The 15,228-nt window shown below is 36.8% G+C and overlaps 2 protein-coding genes across 4 annotated transcripts; both read left to right on the top strand.

Moving 5' to 3' along the window:
* The first annotated feature begins 516 nt into the window (after positions 1 to 516).
* LOC140044549 (uncharacterized) lies at positions 517 to 4,703 on the top strand. Of its 3 annotated transcripts, none has more exons than XM_072089108.1 (5): positions 517 to 627; positions 2,102 to 2,561; positions 2,790 to 2,925; positions 3,020 to 3,087; positions 3,560 to 4,703. In XM_072089108.1, exons 1-5 carry the CDS (start codon positions 568 to 570, stop codon positions 3,802 to 3,804), a joined length of 969 nt encoding a protein of 322 aa, XP_071945209.1. In that variant the 5' UTR covers positions 517 to 567; the 3' UTR covers positions 3,805 to 4,703. The 3 variants fall into 3 exon arrangements, with proteins under 3 accessions (XP_071945209.1, XP_071945211.1, XP_071945210.1); XM_072089110.1 differs by having other exon boundaries at positions 527 to 631; XM_072089109.1 differs by lacking the exon at positions 517 to 627 and adding an exon at positions 1,847 to 1,984.
* Positions 4,704 to 5,207: 504 nt separating this feature from the next.
* LOC140043546 (scavenger receptor cysteine-rich domain superfamily protein-like) lies at positions 5,208 to 15,043 on the top strand. Its single transcript, XM_072088071.1, has 12 exons — positions 5,208 to 5,246; positions 5,848 to 5,935; positions 8,543 to 8,839; positions 9,040 to 9,333; positions 9,999 to 10,154; positions 10,785 to 11,084; positions 11,819 to 12,109; positions 12,712 to 13,029; positions 13,221 to 13,523; positions 13,629 to 13,682; positions 14,056 to 14,187; positions 14,664 to 15,043. Exons 1-12 carry the CDS (start codon positions 5,208 to 5,210, stop codon positions 15,041 to 15,043), a joined length of 2,652 nt encoding a protein of 883 aa, XP_071944172.1.
* The last annotated feature ends 185 nt before the right edge of the window (positions 15,044 to 15,228 follow it).

Below are 15,228 nucleotides of genomic sequence, written 5' to 3'. Positions count from 1 at the left end.
TTTTTTTGTGAAAGGAGCAGCGCCCGCCACCAACGGAAAGTTTATTTTTTAGATTATATTGGTGGCGCTATACTGTTTTATAATTACATCACACACAGTCAATATGACTATTTCTTGTAGATAAAATCTTTTAAATAATAGCCTATTTCAGTCAAATATTTTATCATTTCTTTTTACAGTACTGTAGGCCTAATCAATTGTTCATACACGTTTCGAATACTGTACGATCGATTTATCATAAATTTACCGTGGTTTTGGCCTTCGTAAAGTTTGATAAGTGATAATAAATTTATGGAAAAAGTATCATTACAATCACAAATGATTATTGTAATATGTTGACGTGGACGTCCTAAATAAACGATCAACAGGCGGATCAATACAAATCGATAATTGAACACCCTGTTTTGCATGGTACCTGATTTAACCACCACCCACATTTTTGTATTTGTATTATTACCAATGAAGCGAAATAAATTGATTTAATTTCGTTTTGCTGATCACAGTATTTGACTTTGTGAGCACAGGACCAGACGTACAAATCAAAATGTGCGCTTCATTCGCACGAGGATGTCAGAGATATTAATACCGGCTGAACCAAGATTACCGGGAACCAAGAAAACCGAGGTTGTAAGTAGGTTTTCATCAATGTTATCATCATTATCATCTTCAATATCATAATCATTATCAACGGGTTTCGCCATCATCCTGGTTGATTGCGATATGCCGTCACCATTATCATCACCATCATTATTATCAATCAGTATCATTCATCATCTTCTCAATCATCATAATCATCATCATCACCATCATCGTCATCATCATCATCATCATCATATTTCTCCTCTGCCTCCTCTTCAGCATCACTACTAATTAACACCATCATCATACTTTTCATCAAAACGGTCGATCGTCTTTATACTTATTGTCATCCGTTTTCATTAGTATCATCTTCACCATTGTCGTCATCATCTTTAATTAGCATCATCATTCTTTTCTTCATCAACAGTGTCATCATCATCATCATACTTATTGTCACTTATTGTCGTTTTCAGTATCATTTTCATTACCGTCATCATTGCCAGTAAAATCAACCTCTAGGCCTCCTCCTACTTTTTGTCAACATTAATTGTTTTAAAATTATTGAACTCACTCTTGAATCCATCAACAATCAAATCGTCAACCTTATTATCATTAATAATAATTATAATCTACATACAATGCTTATCTGTCTACACTATCAAACTTTATGTGACAAAAAAATGTGATGTGCCGATAATATGGACATGATGATGTCATTTCACTGCCATATTTGGGCACATCACATTTTTTTATTTGGTAGTGAAGACGGAGCTTTAAAAATTAATCTAAATATCAATCTTCTTTCGATTTACCAATCTTGCTTTAGAGCTCTATTTACCATCGTCATCATTGTTGGCTTTCAGTAAATTTACTTAGTCTTAATACCATATTATTCTTAGTTACATTATACGCGACTCTTGAACTTTCACATTCTGCTAAAACTTTCAAGCAAAAGTGCCGTGTGCATAATATAATTGAAAGAGTGCCGTGTGAAAACTTGCGATACTTTTTTTTCGATATATTTATACTACTATTAGTATGTATAATTATACAATAGATGTACTATTAATGACAATTATTTTGTAGGTTAAATTATCGTCATAATGTCTGTTCCCACGGCGATATTTTCTTTGATCCTATGATCCGATTAAACCATCAAACTATCATTTATACAATAAACTAATCAATACTAATCGATATGACATCATTGTTAACAGATCAAATATAAATAGATTAGAAAAATAAATTGGCAGAGATCAATATTAGTTTGTGTGCCGCTAGCGTACAATCTGGATGTTTACAAAGTACTACAGTCTGAGCGTGAACGTATATTGAATTTTAGGTCTAGGAAATTCTTATGAAATGACACTACTGTACTTTGTCACTGAGAAATGACATTTTAAAGGTAATGTTAATGTAGTTACTATTCTTTCATTTGAGCGTTGTATTATTAATGCAAAATTTAAATTCCGTCCGTCACCACTTGTATAAACTAAACATATTTTCATTTATTACTTTTTAGTATAATTTGGAAGAAGGTTTAAAAATTCCTGGCACTGATTACGTCATAATGTATGCCCCTGGCTATCAGTTTTTACGTCAACTGAACATCATTGATCTTGATAAAGAGGCTAGGCAAACTTTGAAGACGCTTAAAAGATACAAGCCAAGTACGACTCTAGAACCCACTGACAGACCACTCGCTGAAGACCTTCCTAAAGAACTATACATCGCCGTCTTCGGCTCAGTTGGATCCGGCAAATCCTGTCTCATCAATTCACTTAAATATGTCTTAGGCTACGATCAGAAGAAAGCATACGAGGATATTACAGGCGAACGAACTGGTGTGTGTAACACGACAGATGACAGTAAGACCAGAGGCTTTCTCAAAGTGTTCTTGACAGATCAGATTGCGGTGTTCGACAACCGTGGTATGCCGGATTTCGACGAAGCTACTGTAGCTGTCGTAGCTACACAATTATGTACGAAGTAACTTTTTAAACAATTAAAAACCCATTAAGATGGTATTATGTTAAACATCTATACCTACATGTTCAAGTCAACTTCATTTAGTCTTTAAATTGAAATGGTTTTGCGCATTTATGGTATAAATCATCATCATTATCATCATCAGCATCATTATCATCATTATCATCATTATCATCATCATCATTATTCCTGTATTGATTATTTACATTTGTCCATTTTAGGTGGTTTACGTGAAAATTCTGACAATGTGAACTGGAATAGGAACGTCGTTGATAAGCTAGTTGACGCAAAAGAGATGGCGTTACGAGGAGGAGACACTAAAGATTGCCAGATTCATATTGCTCTGCTTGTTGTCAGGTAAGTACAATACCAGGATATATACCTAATAATGTCGTCCCTTGGGGCATGAACTATTAATACTAATGGTTCTAACCATTTTCTTTTCTCCCAGAGCTTCTGATCGTACACTCCGTGTGAAAGAGATGGGGGAGTTTGCAAAACGAATAAAAATGGCTACGAGTGAGTATGCATGTCACCAAAGTTACACGAACGATTGACTTGAACTTATTCAGGAACTTAATCAAAGTGAAATTTTGTCCTTCTTCACAGTAGCCTCAACTATTTTTCTAGACTTGGAAATTTTTACTTCGTTTACAAGTTCAGAGTTTTTCACTGTTTGGAGAAGTTTGTGAGGACAGTTTATACACTGTATCTCCAGGATAGCATGACATTAGTTATCTTGTTAGACTGTCTACTGATCTACCGCTGGCTAAACCTTTCTGGGCGAACTCAGAGTTTGCAAACTAAGGCCCTGTCTACACTATCAAACTAGTTGGTGTGATGTACCCAATTATGGTGATATGCACACATCTGGTAGTGATAAGACATCATCATGTCCATAGATGGACAAATCACATTTTTTTGCGACATAAAGTTTGATAGTGTAAACAGAGCTTGAGACTAGGCTAACTCTATACTACTATATTTTCAGGTGAACTTCCAATAGCAGTCGTTACTCACATAGACGAAGCAAAGGAGCATCGAGTGGAAGAGATTGTCAGTGATCTGGAAGATCTGGGAATCCAGTTCATCTTCACAGTTCGTAACTATACAGTCCGTGATCATGAAGTTGATCCACAAACACACAAAACAATGTTGAACATAATACAATGTTGTACGCGCCAAGGCGATAAAGTGATGCGAAATCGACCGCACACTGAATGTCGCATTTTGTAGGTTTAATCTTGGTTCCCACTAGAACGCAACGCAAGGACGTAAGCCGCAACGCAAGCGAATTGACCAAATCAAGCAAAGAATTATTCGAACCGTTTCTTGTGATTGGTCAATTGCGTTGCGGCTTACGTCCTTGCGTTGCGTTCTAGTGGGAACCAAGCTTAAGCGATAAAGTGATGAGAAATCGACCGCAAACTTAATGTCGCATTTTTTAGCTTTAGCCGTTTTTGCACACGATTTTCGTACTATCTGACGACAATAAATAGCAACTTTAGTTTCTTATCTACTTAGACCCTACTACTAGCCTATACATCCATCCTCCCACATTTTACTAAGCATTATGACTTCCGATCATTTACAATGTATAATCTAAATATATATATATATATATATATATATATAGGTAACTTTATTCCAAAAAATGTAACAAAACCACGCACTGTGGATTTACAAAATCTGATACGTTCTTATATGCATGCATTCTACAAAAAAATAAAAATTATAATAAATAATATGATATTAATATTAAAATAGTTTAATCTTATTTATATATAGTTAAATTTTATTACTGATATTTCTTATTCTTGTTTTTCGTCTTTAAAATATAAAAACAGGGTTAAGTTATCTTCTTCGAAATTGAATTAGTTCCTATGTTAGGCCCAAGCAGATTTAAAGGTTAAAAGCATCCGTTAATTTTTTTGTAACGAATTCAATTGATCTTGCAACATAAACTAGTATTAGTTAGGGGAAACATTAGACATTATGAATCATTGCTTTCAATTCTAGTACAATTGAGAAAATATTTTAAAATTAAAACTTAGTTTCTTTAGTTGTTATAGATTAGTGTTTCAAGTGTTTTACTACGGCATGCTATTCTCTTTACATTTTACAGCGAACACTTTGGGAACTTCAGTTATAATATCATTTAATCCTTTGTAAAATCCATCATTGATTGAATAAAAAAGATGAAAGAAGAAGGACCGTTTTCCTATTGTATTTGTAAACGCATTTCTCCGTTGACATGCAACTTAAAACGCGTTCTAATTTCGCTGATTGCCGTTTAATATTCATGAGGTATAGATATGATTTCATCTCAGCTCATCTTTAACGCAGTCTTGGTACATCCTTGTGTTCTTGCTAATTATATAACGGTGACGCCCCCAATATAGGTTCATCAATATAAAACATTCAGCATTTTCATCGATTCACATATCTTACAGCAGCAAGGTTTAATACCGACAACTTATTTCTGCTTTAAAAAAGCGGATATCTGTCGCAAAACATGAAATTAGAAATATTTTTGTTGCAACCGAAAGACGTTTATTTTACTTGTTGGTATCAATCAAAGCTATTTATCAATTAATATTTGACACGGAAAGAAAAAACTGAACATCAATGCATCAGAAATGCTGATGCTGAAGAGATTGCTTTTATCCTTTTTACAGGTAACGTTTTGTAACATTTCAATGTTGTATTACTTATTCATAATGTGTTAGTCACATGATTACAGGAATTTTCGGTTGAAGCCGTTTTCGCCCTGAAAACACAGAGAACAGGAAAATTAAGTAGAGAGTTGTGCACTGTGTGACTAATGCGTACCTAGATGGCAAAATTGTGAAACTATTTTAATTTTATTTATTTTATTTATTTCAACAATATTTTATGAGGGTGGTCCATCCAGCATAAGCTGATCATTAAAATAGGGACCCTCAAACAATACAAACAGTAAATACAAAATAAACTATAAAAACACAAAATGAGTATTTGTATTGTTTTGAAGACCCAGATTTCTTCAATTGTTTTTAAAACTATTTATGGACTGAGCATTGACAACCTTTTGAACGAACTATTATATTATTATCATTCATTAATATAGGCTAATGCTTCAAAGTGATGTTTCAAAGGTTTTAATTTACACAACAGAACAGTTGGTGTTTCTTTTCCACTATCATTCGATTTTTTGAAAATATATAGGTATTAATATTATTATGATTATTAGTCTGTGTATGTATTCTATGAATGCAATATTCTCGTATTTGCTTTCAGGTGTCATTTCTTGTGGATGTCACCATTTCGCTAAGTTGTCCGCAGTGTACTTGTTACTTTTCAATAGGAATTACTGCAAATCTTGCAGGTGAGCATTTATATATTAAAAACAAAACTCAAACGAGTGTGCTTGTATTCTATAAGAGGGATGACCGAGGCACAACTGGTGCTGACCAGGGTTCAATTTAGACTAGCTAGTTTGACAAAAAAGTGTGATGTGCCCAAATAGGGTAGTGATAGTGATGTGACATCATGGCCATATATGGGCTCATCATATATTTTTGTCACATAAAGTTTGATAGTGTAGACAGAGCTTTAGCTTTTTTCTCATTTTGTATACAGTGCTTAGAGGTTTCACAACATTGGGCGCTTTATAAATCCAGGATATTATTATTATTATTATTATTAAGACAAAGAAAAATATTAATCATTCAAGAATTATGCTCTCATAATAACTCTTCACAAAGAGATCATATAAATAAATTCAAAATTGTAAAACAATATTACTTTTAATACCGGTATGAATCAATGACTTGTAATGGTGTCGGGTAAAAATATTAAATAATATATTGCAATTAACATTTGCATAATATTTTGTATAATAATCAAATTACAATATAGACAACCGGTGATAAAACAAATATTATATTGATGAACAAAAACACTGCTGTCAATGATGGTTTATAGGTAGAAGAACTTCTATTTGTTTGTCAATCAATTACCGTATGTCGTTAAATGATGACAGATACTAATGTAATTATATCTAACTTGTCTTGCTTTCTCATTGTATTGTACCGGTGTAAATTGAATGTAATGATTACAATTATTGTCATTTGAATTTCAATTACGGAACTCGAAACAATTCATTTTTTTTTCAAATTCAAACATACACAATTCATGTACTACGATTACAAAATGCAATTTTCTCGTTTGGAAAAAAAGGAACATTTATTTTCTCTATCTATCTAATGATGACGCAATAAATTGTTTTAGGCGGAAAGTTTCAAGAAGCGGTAAACTCATAATTTCACATGAGATATGATACATTCCTGCCAGTCAATAACAATTTTCACTGTGAACCAGAATATATCGACATTAAACGATTTTCATTCTGGTGGTCTTTAATAAAACAATAATGCAAGAAAGACAAAATTATGAGCAGCATATATCAGATACGATATCCTACTGTACAGTCTGTTACAATGAGACTAATTAAAGAAGAATATTATATTACTAAAAAAGCCTACTAAAAAGGGGTCAAGCAATAAAATACTAATTATATAAACTGACTCTGTGTGTGTTCCAGTTACTGTAAAATCAGACGGTAATACAATAACCAGAGTAATATAATAATTGTTGAATTGATAAATCGATACAAATATTTGTTGTATGACATGTTATTCTTTCATAATAAAGGGTAATAGAGTTGACTTAATATTAGTAAAAAGATAAATATTTTGGCACATACGGCGTTTCATAAGTATACTAAACATCGAAAAGATCAGACTTGGGGCAAGTCTTGGTAATTTTACTAGCAAAGACACTCGGGACGATTTTCCAAAGTGTTCAACACTTTTCCGTACAGTTGGTGTCATACATAGGATTGATGCGTGTAGGCCCAATAGCCAAAAAAAGTCTCTCTCTCTCTTATAATAGATTAGTTCACAAACAATTACATTAATGTGGTCACTGCGTCCTTCGGTTGGATTTACGCGGATCTATTGTCATCTATTTTTTTGTGATTTTTAAATGCGAAACCAACAGAATTCTGTATTTATAAATTCATTAATGGAAATAAGGATTTAGGTGATATCGGTATTAGATGTTGTCGAAGAAACGTATATCGCTGCGGTGCGTCTTTGATCTTTAGTACGATAATCTCTCCTCAAAAATCTGAATCCATTCCAAGTTAACAAGATAATATTGCTAATTAAATTGATCAAAGCCCCACCTTAAGATGATGGATTGCATGTCATTATATAGACACGAAACTTGCGGTATATTGTCGAGCCTCAGAACAAACTAAATACAAATTAAAGCTTGGTTCCCACTAGCGACGCAACGTAACGTAACCTACGCAACGTTAGAAATTGTCCTTCCAATAATTGTGTTTACTCCCACCTGCGTGGAATCAAACCTGCGATGTTTGCAGCACTGTTTCGTCGTTGGTTCCCACTTGTGATCACGCAACACATCACGTTGCGTCAAACGTTGCTGCCTTGAGTTACGTTGCGTCGCTAGTGGAAACCAAGCTTAAGTAACAGAGAAGTGAAGAAATATTTTAATATAACAATGATGAGTGAGATCGAGAGAATGACGTAATGAGTAGAAACGAACAAACAACAAAACTGAATTCAAAAGTAAAACAAATATAGGCCTATTGACCAGTTGTTTACTTTTGAATGAAAATATTGCGTCTTCATAACGACATTTATATATAAACGTCCCAATTAATCATATTTCACAATTCTTCAGTAAAACAGCCTTACCTAGCCATACGCTTGGTTCCCAGTAGAGACGCTACGCAAGGACGTAGCCGCAACGCAAGTGAGTTGACCAATGACAAGCGACTGTTCAAATAATCCATTGCTTATGATTGGTCACGTTGCGTTACATCCTTGTGTTGCGTCGCTAGTGGGAACCACGCTTATAGAACATAACTACAGCGGTTCATATGTATCTTCCTTTATCACAGTATCTCTGGTCAATGGTACCGTAGCCAGAGAAGGCCGAATACAAAGTGTGGGTGAATATGCTGGTACCATCTGTGCCGAAGGATGGACCGAGGAAGACGCTAATATCATTTGTAGGAAACTGGGGTATGAAGGAGCAGAGAAACATTTAGTTTATGATTTCGGAGAGGGAACAGGTGACGTGTGGACAAACTATAGTAGCTGTCTCCTTGGATATGGTTTTCCCTGCGATCCTGGTAATGTAACATCCGATACATCTTGTGGTCATGACAATGATGTTGGTGTCGTGTGTTTACCACGTAAGTAGTAATCGGTTGGGAGGAGAGGTTGGGAGGGGAGCGGGGATGGTTAAGAGTTAACAAAAATATAAGACTCATGGGTGTGGTTCCTAACTATTACAAGCACATCTAAGTTAGGTGGCTATTAAACTTAATCCCTTCACGAACAAACGAAAATATATTTCAATAAATATTTAATGCACTGTCCTGGCATTTTGTAGTGAGAATTCGACTAATTGGAGAAGAGTTACACGAAGGTAAGGTGGAATTTTTTCACCGTGGCGAATGGTCTATGATGTCAGCGATTGATATAAACGAAGCTGACGTCATCTGCCGTACCTTAGGATACCCATCTGCAAATTACACAGAATGCTGTACTAGCGGAACTACGTCTGAAGACGAGACATTAACGTATGCTGTGGAGTGTACGGGTGATGAGACAGACCTGAGTGACTGTTTGTTCAAATGGTTACTAGACGCCGATAGTTACAAATCTGGAGTGAAGTGTTCAACAGGTAAGCTACATAGGCATACACAGTTTAAAATTGCTACTGCTTGAACAAGGCCAGTACAAAAAACAAGATGCTGAGCTTTTCTTGACAAAGTAGGAACTTGCAACAGTCCTTTGATCTTAGGATTGGCTGCGAAAAAATTATACTAGTTACGGTTACAGGTACATTATTTTCCGGTTTATGTATAGGGGTTTGGAACTGATCGTGTCGCAGCCACACATAAAACCTTTGCTCCAATGGAGCTCAGCATGTTGTTAGATTGCCGTGTTATGAATAAGCTTTGATTTTCTGGTAATATTTTGGTTTCTGGCTAAAGATAAAGCTTGGTTCCTATTTGGACGCAACGGATTTTGTCAGGAATTTGTATGATTTATTTTTTTATATTTTTAAATGCGCCTTGAGCACTCTGGAGTGGTATGTGCGCTATAAAAATCTTATTATTATTATTATTATTATTATTATTATTATCGACGTAGGCGCAAAACGCAAGTGATTTGACCAATCACAAGCGACAGTTCGGATGACACATCGCATTGTGATTTGTAAAATAACTTGCGGTGTTTAAACTACTAAATTCAGATAGTCAACCAAAGCGGTAGGTTTTAGAAAGTTAGATATTCTGTCAAAAACAGTTCATTATGTTTTGATTTGTTTTGATTTATATCTAGATGGAGTTAGCTTAACCGATGGTGAGTTTGCATCTGATGGACGACTTGAAGTGTACACAGATTCAGAATGGCATACAGTGTGTGCCAGAGACTTAAACATGGACGCTGGCAGGGTGATATGCAAGCAGCTAGGCTTTGAAGACATTTTGAGTATTGGTAACGTCAGCAGCATTGCCAGGAATTTATCGACTATCTACAACGTGAATTGTTCTGGATCGGAGACTAGATTTGAGCAGTGTGTATTTTACGTAACAAATCAACGAAGTTGTCTAGCGGATGCCTATATATCCTGCAAAAAATGTAGGCCTACGCTCGATTATACAAAGATAGATACATTTAGGCCTATAAATAGTTGTAGAGAAAAACAAAATAGGTCTGGGAGGTGAAAAGTGTAAGTCGCACCACATCGATCGGAGCCATCACAATCCATTGAGCCATCAAGATATAGGCCACAAATATTATTACTGAACATGTATTAATAAGTTTAATGCCCAGAAGAGCAAGAAAGTTAGGCATAATTGTATTTAAGTTACGTTTAGTTTGTAATAAGGGAATCGTGAAAGATAATGGAAAGTAACTATAGCAGGCCTCAACAATTACACATTGAGGCCTTAAAGTTGTGACACTTTAGGCTAGTTGGTGGTGGTACTTAATGTAGACTGATGAATTAATCCAATGGGTTGAGTTCCTGTCTCTGCCACAAACACATTTTTCCCACATATGGCCAAAATAAATATAAATAAGATCTGACTAAGCATTATAAATTATTTGATTTCTCCATCATAGCGGGATACAGATTGACTCATGGATATAACCGATTGTCAGGGTTTCCACAAGCATACATCAACAACACATGGACGTATCTGTGCGAAACGGAAGCCTCACTTGATATGTTTTGTTTTCAAAAGCAAACAAGTGGCGTATATTTATCACGAAAGGGTGAAGAAAGAACATCATACGGACAAGGCTGCACGTACTGTACTCAAGGGAGTGGACCGTTCGGGTGTGCTCCACCCGAAGAGGACCCGAACAACCAAACACAGGCGACAGCGTACGAACAGTACGACTACGTAGAATGTTCACAAGGTACGATGATAAATTATAATTCATTCATATAAAGGCCAACCCAGACAGCGTCGTACGACGAGTCCTCTCGTCGTGAGAAGATAATACATGTTTAATCTTCTCCCGACGACCTAAACCCTACTGCTCGTCTTTTCGGGATTCAACTCAGACAGCACCGCTTCGTACGATGCTGATTGAGTTGGTATTAAGACAAATAGCACAGGGATAATTAGAAAAAATAGGACAATTACTAACCGCTCTTTTTTGGACACCCTATTAAGAGGAGGAACATTTCCTGTAAAATGAACGAGGAGCAGTATATATTTTAAAAACTACGCCGACCAATTCCTACTCAGTGGACCTCTCATTGACTCTTTCCTGGGTCTCGATGATGTCTGTTAGGGGTTCTAAAGCGTGGTCCACACTAGCGACGCAACGTAGCGACGTATTGACGCAAAGTGCTGTATTGCGCAAGTGAGAACCGACGATGCAACATTGTTGCAAACATCACAGGATTGATTTCATGCCGGCGGGGGCAAACACAATTATCGGAAGGGCATTTATCGTTGCGTTGCTAGTGAGATCCAAACATAAATGTATTAATCATTTTTCTCACTGAGTCTTCTGCTTCAAGTGGTTGTTGCTTCCATGTCTGGACATTAATAATAGGCCTACATATCTATAGATTTTCTCTTTCTGGTAAAAATATGTATAATATATCTATCTATAATTATATATAACTATCATCCACATAGAGGTCACACGAATTCAGGGAGGAGGTAACCAAGGAATGATAGAAGTCTTTCGAGATGGTCGATGGTTACCAGCTTGTAATGATCACTGGAATTTGGCAACAACAAAGATAACTTGCAAAGAGCTCCACTTTCTTGATGTCAATCAAGTACAGTCGATTCATATTCTATCTAATCCGTCACCAGACGCTGTTGTGATTCAGTGTAATGGAAGTGAATCAAGTCTGCTGCAATGTCCAATAGATGATACTGTATCATGTGCGAGTACTACTGCACACGTCACCTGCTCCGATGGTAATTTGCATAATATTGTATTCATATGTTATAAGGAACACAGTTAGGCCTGGTAATAACGTAACTTAACCTAAGTGCACGAAAACAACCAATCAATCCAAGTTGCGTAATGCTTGGTTCCCACTAGCGACGCAACGTAACGCAATCTGAAGCTTGGTTCCCACAAGTGACGCAACGTAACGCAACCTACGGAACGTAAGAACATGCCCTTCCAATAATTGTGTTTGCCCCCGCCTGCGTGAAATCAAACCTGCGATGTTTGAAGCACTGTTGCGTTCCCACTTGTGATTACGCAATACAGCACCTTGCGTTGATACGTTGCCGCGTTACGTTGCGTTGCGTTCTAGTGGGAACCACGCTTTGGTAACGTAAGAAAATGTCCTTCCAATGATTGCGTTTGCCCCCGCCTGCGTGAAATAAAACCTGCGATGTTTGCAGCACTACTGCGTCGTCGATTCCCACTTGTGATTACGCAATACAGCACTTTTCGTCAATACGTCACTATGTTGCTTTACGTTGCGTCGCTAGTGGGAACCACGCTTGAATTGAATACTGTAATTGGTTCTTTTTTAGAAAACTGAAATTGTATTTTTTTTTCTCAGTTGGAATACGTTTACAGGGGTCACCAATACAAAACGCTGGTCGTGTTGAAGTTTATTCAGATGGTGAATGGAGCACCATTTGTAACAGAGACTGGGACATTAATGACGCTCATGTAGCATGCCGAATGCTAGGCTACCCTGAAGCTACCACAGTATATACGTATGTTGCGTATGGCAAGGGCGTTGGTTCGATACTTCCACGTAGTTTTCTGTGCAATGGCGATGAAACTAATCTATTCGACTGTCCGTCTACGTCACATTCTACATCAACCACACCCTGTGGACATGCAGATGATGTTGGCTTGCTCTGCTATACAGGTAAATTAAACACGTAAAAAAACGTAATATGACTGGTGACGAAAGCGTAATTATTATATTCAATTGAATTGTTGTCATTTTGTTTTATGATATACCGATATCCAATTGTTTTCAACAATAATAATAAATATAATAGTTCATGATAAACAGTAATGTGACCAGGCCTACTACTATGGTGTTTTGTTAAACAGAATTTATTCGGCTTTCCGACGGGAGTGAATCGGCCGGACGTGTAGAGTTGTACATCGACGGTCAATGGGGTACAGTGTGTGACGATAACTGGGACATCGATGACGCGTTCGTCGTCTGCCGTCAACTTGGGTTCGACGGTGCAAGCGGTTCGTACAGTAGCAACAGATACGGTTCGGGCGAAGGCCCTATACATCTAGATGAGGTACAATGCACAGGCAATGAGACAGACCTTTTACAGTGTGACAGTCAACGGGAAAATGATTGCGAACACTCAGAGGACGCGGCCGTGTCTTGCTTTTCTGGTAAATACAGTTTTAAAAATTAAATCATTTTTTTAATCAAAGAAACGAATCTACGTTGATAAAAACAAGATTAACATTGTATTTATATTATGTATAATATTTCAGAATCACGTGTAAATCCTATATGGCTTGGACCACTCAACAGCGTTCAAACCGAAGGTACGCAATTTACTATCAGATCTAAAGCTTGGTTCCCACTATGACGCAACGTAAGGAGGTAACGCAACGTGATTTGACCAATCACACGGAACAGATTATTCGAACAATCGCGTGTGATTGGTCAACTCGCTTGCGTTGCGTCTACGTCCTTGCTGTGAACCAAGCTTAATAATGAATGGGTTTACGTGTTATAAACCCGAATTAGACCGTGTGTACCCAAACTTACACGACTTTCAGACGTCACATGTAACCAGACTGTAGTAAGTCTACAAAGCCTCAAGTCATAATATACACACACAATTTCGTTCTTAAGCTTACGCAAACATTTCTGAGTCTGAAACATAACAATTTTGTTTTGTTGAACCACATATAGAAGTGAATCATACCTGTTCCATCAACCAGTTTACCTGCACGTCTGGTGCGTGTATTTTAAAGTCATTGGTATGTGATGGTAACTTTGATTGTCCGGATAACAGTGATGAGATCGGAGAAAACTGCATTCAAGGTACTGTACGCCTTGCTACCACTACTACTATAATCACCACTACCACTACCACTATACCCTACCACTACCATTACCACGAACACTTGCCACTGCCACTACCACTACCATTACCACTAACACTTGCCAATACCACTAATACTTGCCACTACCAATAACAATTGCCACTACCACTACCATTACCACTAACACTTGCCAATACCACTAATACTTGCCACTACCAATAACAATTGCCACTACCATTACCACTAACACTTGCCACTACCATTACCACTAACACTTGCCACTACCACTACTACTAACATTACCACTAACAATTGGCACTACCACTACCACTACCACTACTACAACTACTACTACTACTTTCGCAACGTTTCTCTATAATCATGTGTGTTAATGAGTTTAGATTGCGTTTACTTCTTGTATTTCTTTTAATACGTGAGTTGTGCAATATAAATAATATATTTCTCTGATTTCAGAATGTTTCAAAGTGTCTGATGGATCGGATTACCGTGGAACTCAGGACACCACGGAAAATGGCCGATATTGTCTCTCGTGGACTAGTACTATCAAAGGCAGAGATGCTATTTATCCAGTTGACTACACCAATAAAGGCATTGGCGATCACAACTTTTGTAGAAATCCTAACGGAAGGTGCCGACCTTGGTGTTATTCTGGCAACTTTTACGAAATGAACGATTGTGCCGTTCCGAGCTGTGGTAAGTATATAGGAAATGAGACCCGCAATGACACGGAAGGGATGACATCATGTAAGACGTGTGTACTTCTGACCAATCAGAACCAACTTCTGGGTATGTTTAGTCTCATACCGATTGTGAAAACTGTTGCATATGATTGACTAAACAATCAACAGCGTCTTATAGCTCCTTCTTACAAGCACGATGAATCCAAGGTATGACGTCATGGCAAGTCATGTATGTAGTTCTGACCAATCAGAACCAACGTCCGACGGATCTTGTGTACTAATACTCCCTACTTATAGCTCCTACACTTCTCTCCACTCCTACAATAACGTATATAATA

This window comes from Antedon mediterranea, chromosome 3 (assembly GCF_964355755.1).
Source record: "Antedon mediterranea chromosome 3, ecAntMedi1.1, whole genome shotgun sequence".
Classification (NCBI taxonomy): Eukaryota; Metazoa; Echinodermata; class Crinoidea; order Comatulida; family Antedonidae; genus Antedon; species Antedon mediterranea.
Note: the sequence above shows the minus strand (reverse complement) of the source record. Positions and strands in the feature narration are given on the sequence as shown.

Excerpts from the sequence above, each read along its gene's own strand:
- LOC140044549 (XM_072089108.1), top strand. The coding sequence starts at position 568 with ATGTCAGAGATATTAATACCGGCTGAACCAAGATTACCGGGAACCAAG. Across the intron at positions 628-2,101 it reads GAACCAAGAAAACCGAGGTT|TATAATTTGGAAGAAGGTTT; the intron begins GTAAGTAGGTTT and ends ATTACTTTTTAG. Across the intron at positions 2,926-3,019 it reads ATTGCTCTGCTTGTTGTCAG|AGCTTCTGATCGTACACTCC; the intron begins GTAAGTACAATA and ends CTTTTCTCCCAG.
- LOC140043546 (XM_072088071.1), top strand. The coding sequence starts at position 5,208 with ATGCTGATGCTGAAGAGATTGCTTTTATCCTTTTTACAG. Across the intron at positions 10,155-10,784 it reads TGAAGACATTTTGAGTATTG|CGGGATACAGATTGACTCAT; the intron begins GTAACGTCAGCA and ends TCTCCATCATAG. Across the intron at positions 11,085-11,818 it reads CTACGTAGAATGTTCACAAG|AGGTCACACGAATTCAGGGA; the intron begins GTACGATGATAA and ends TCATCCACATAG.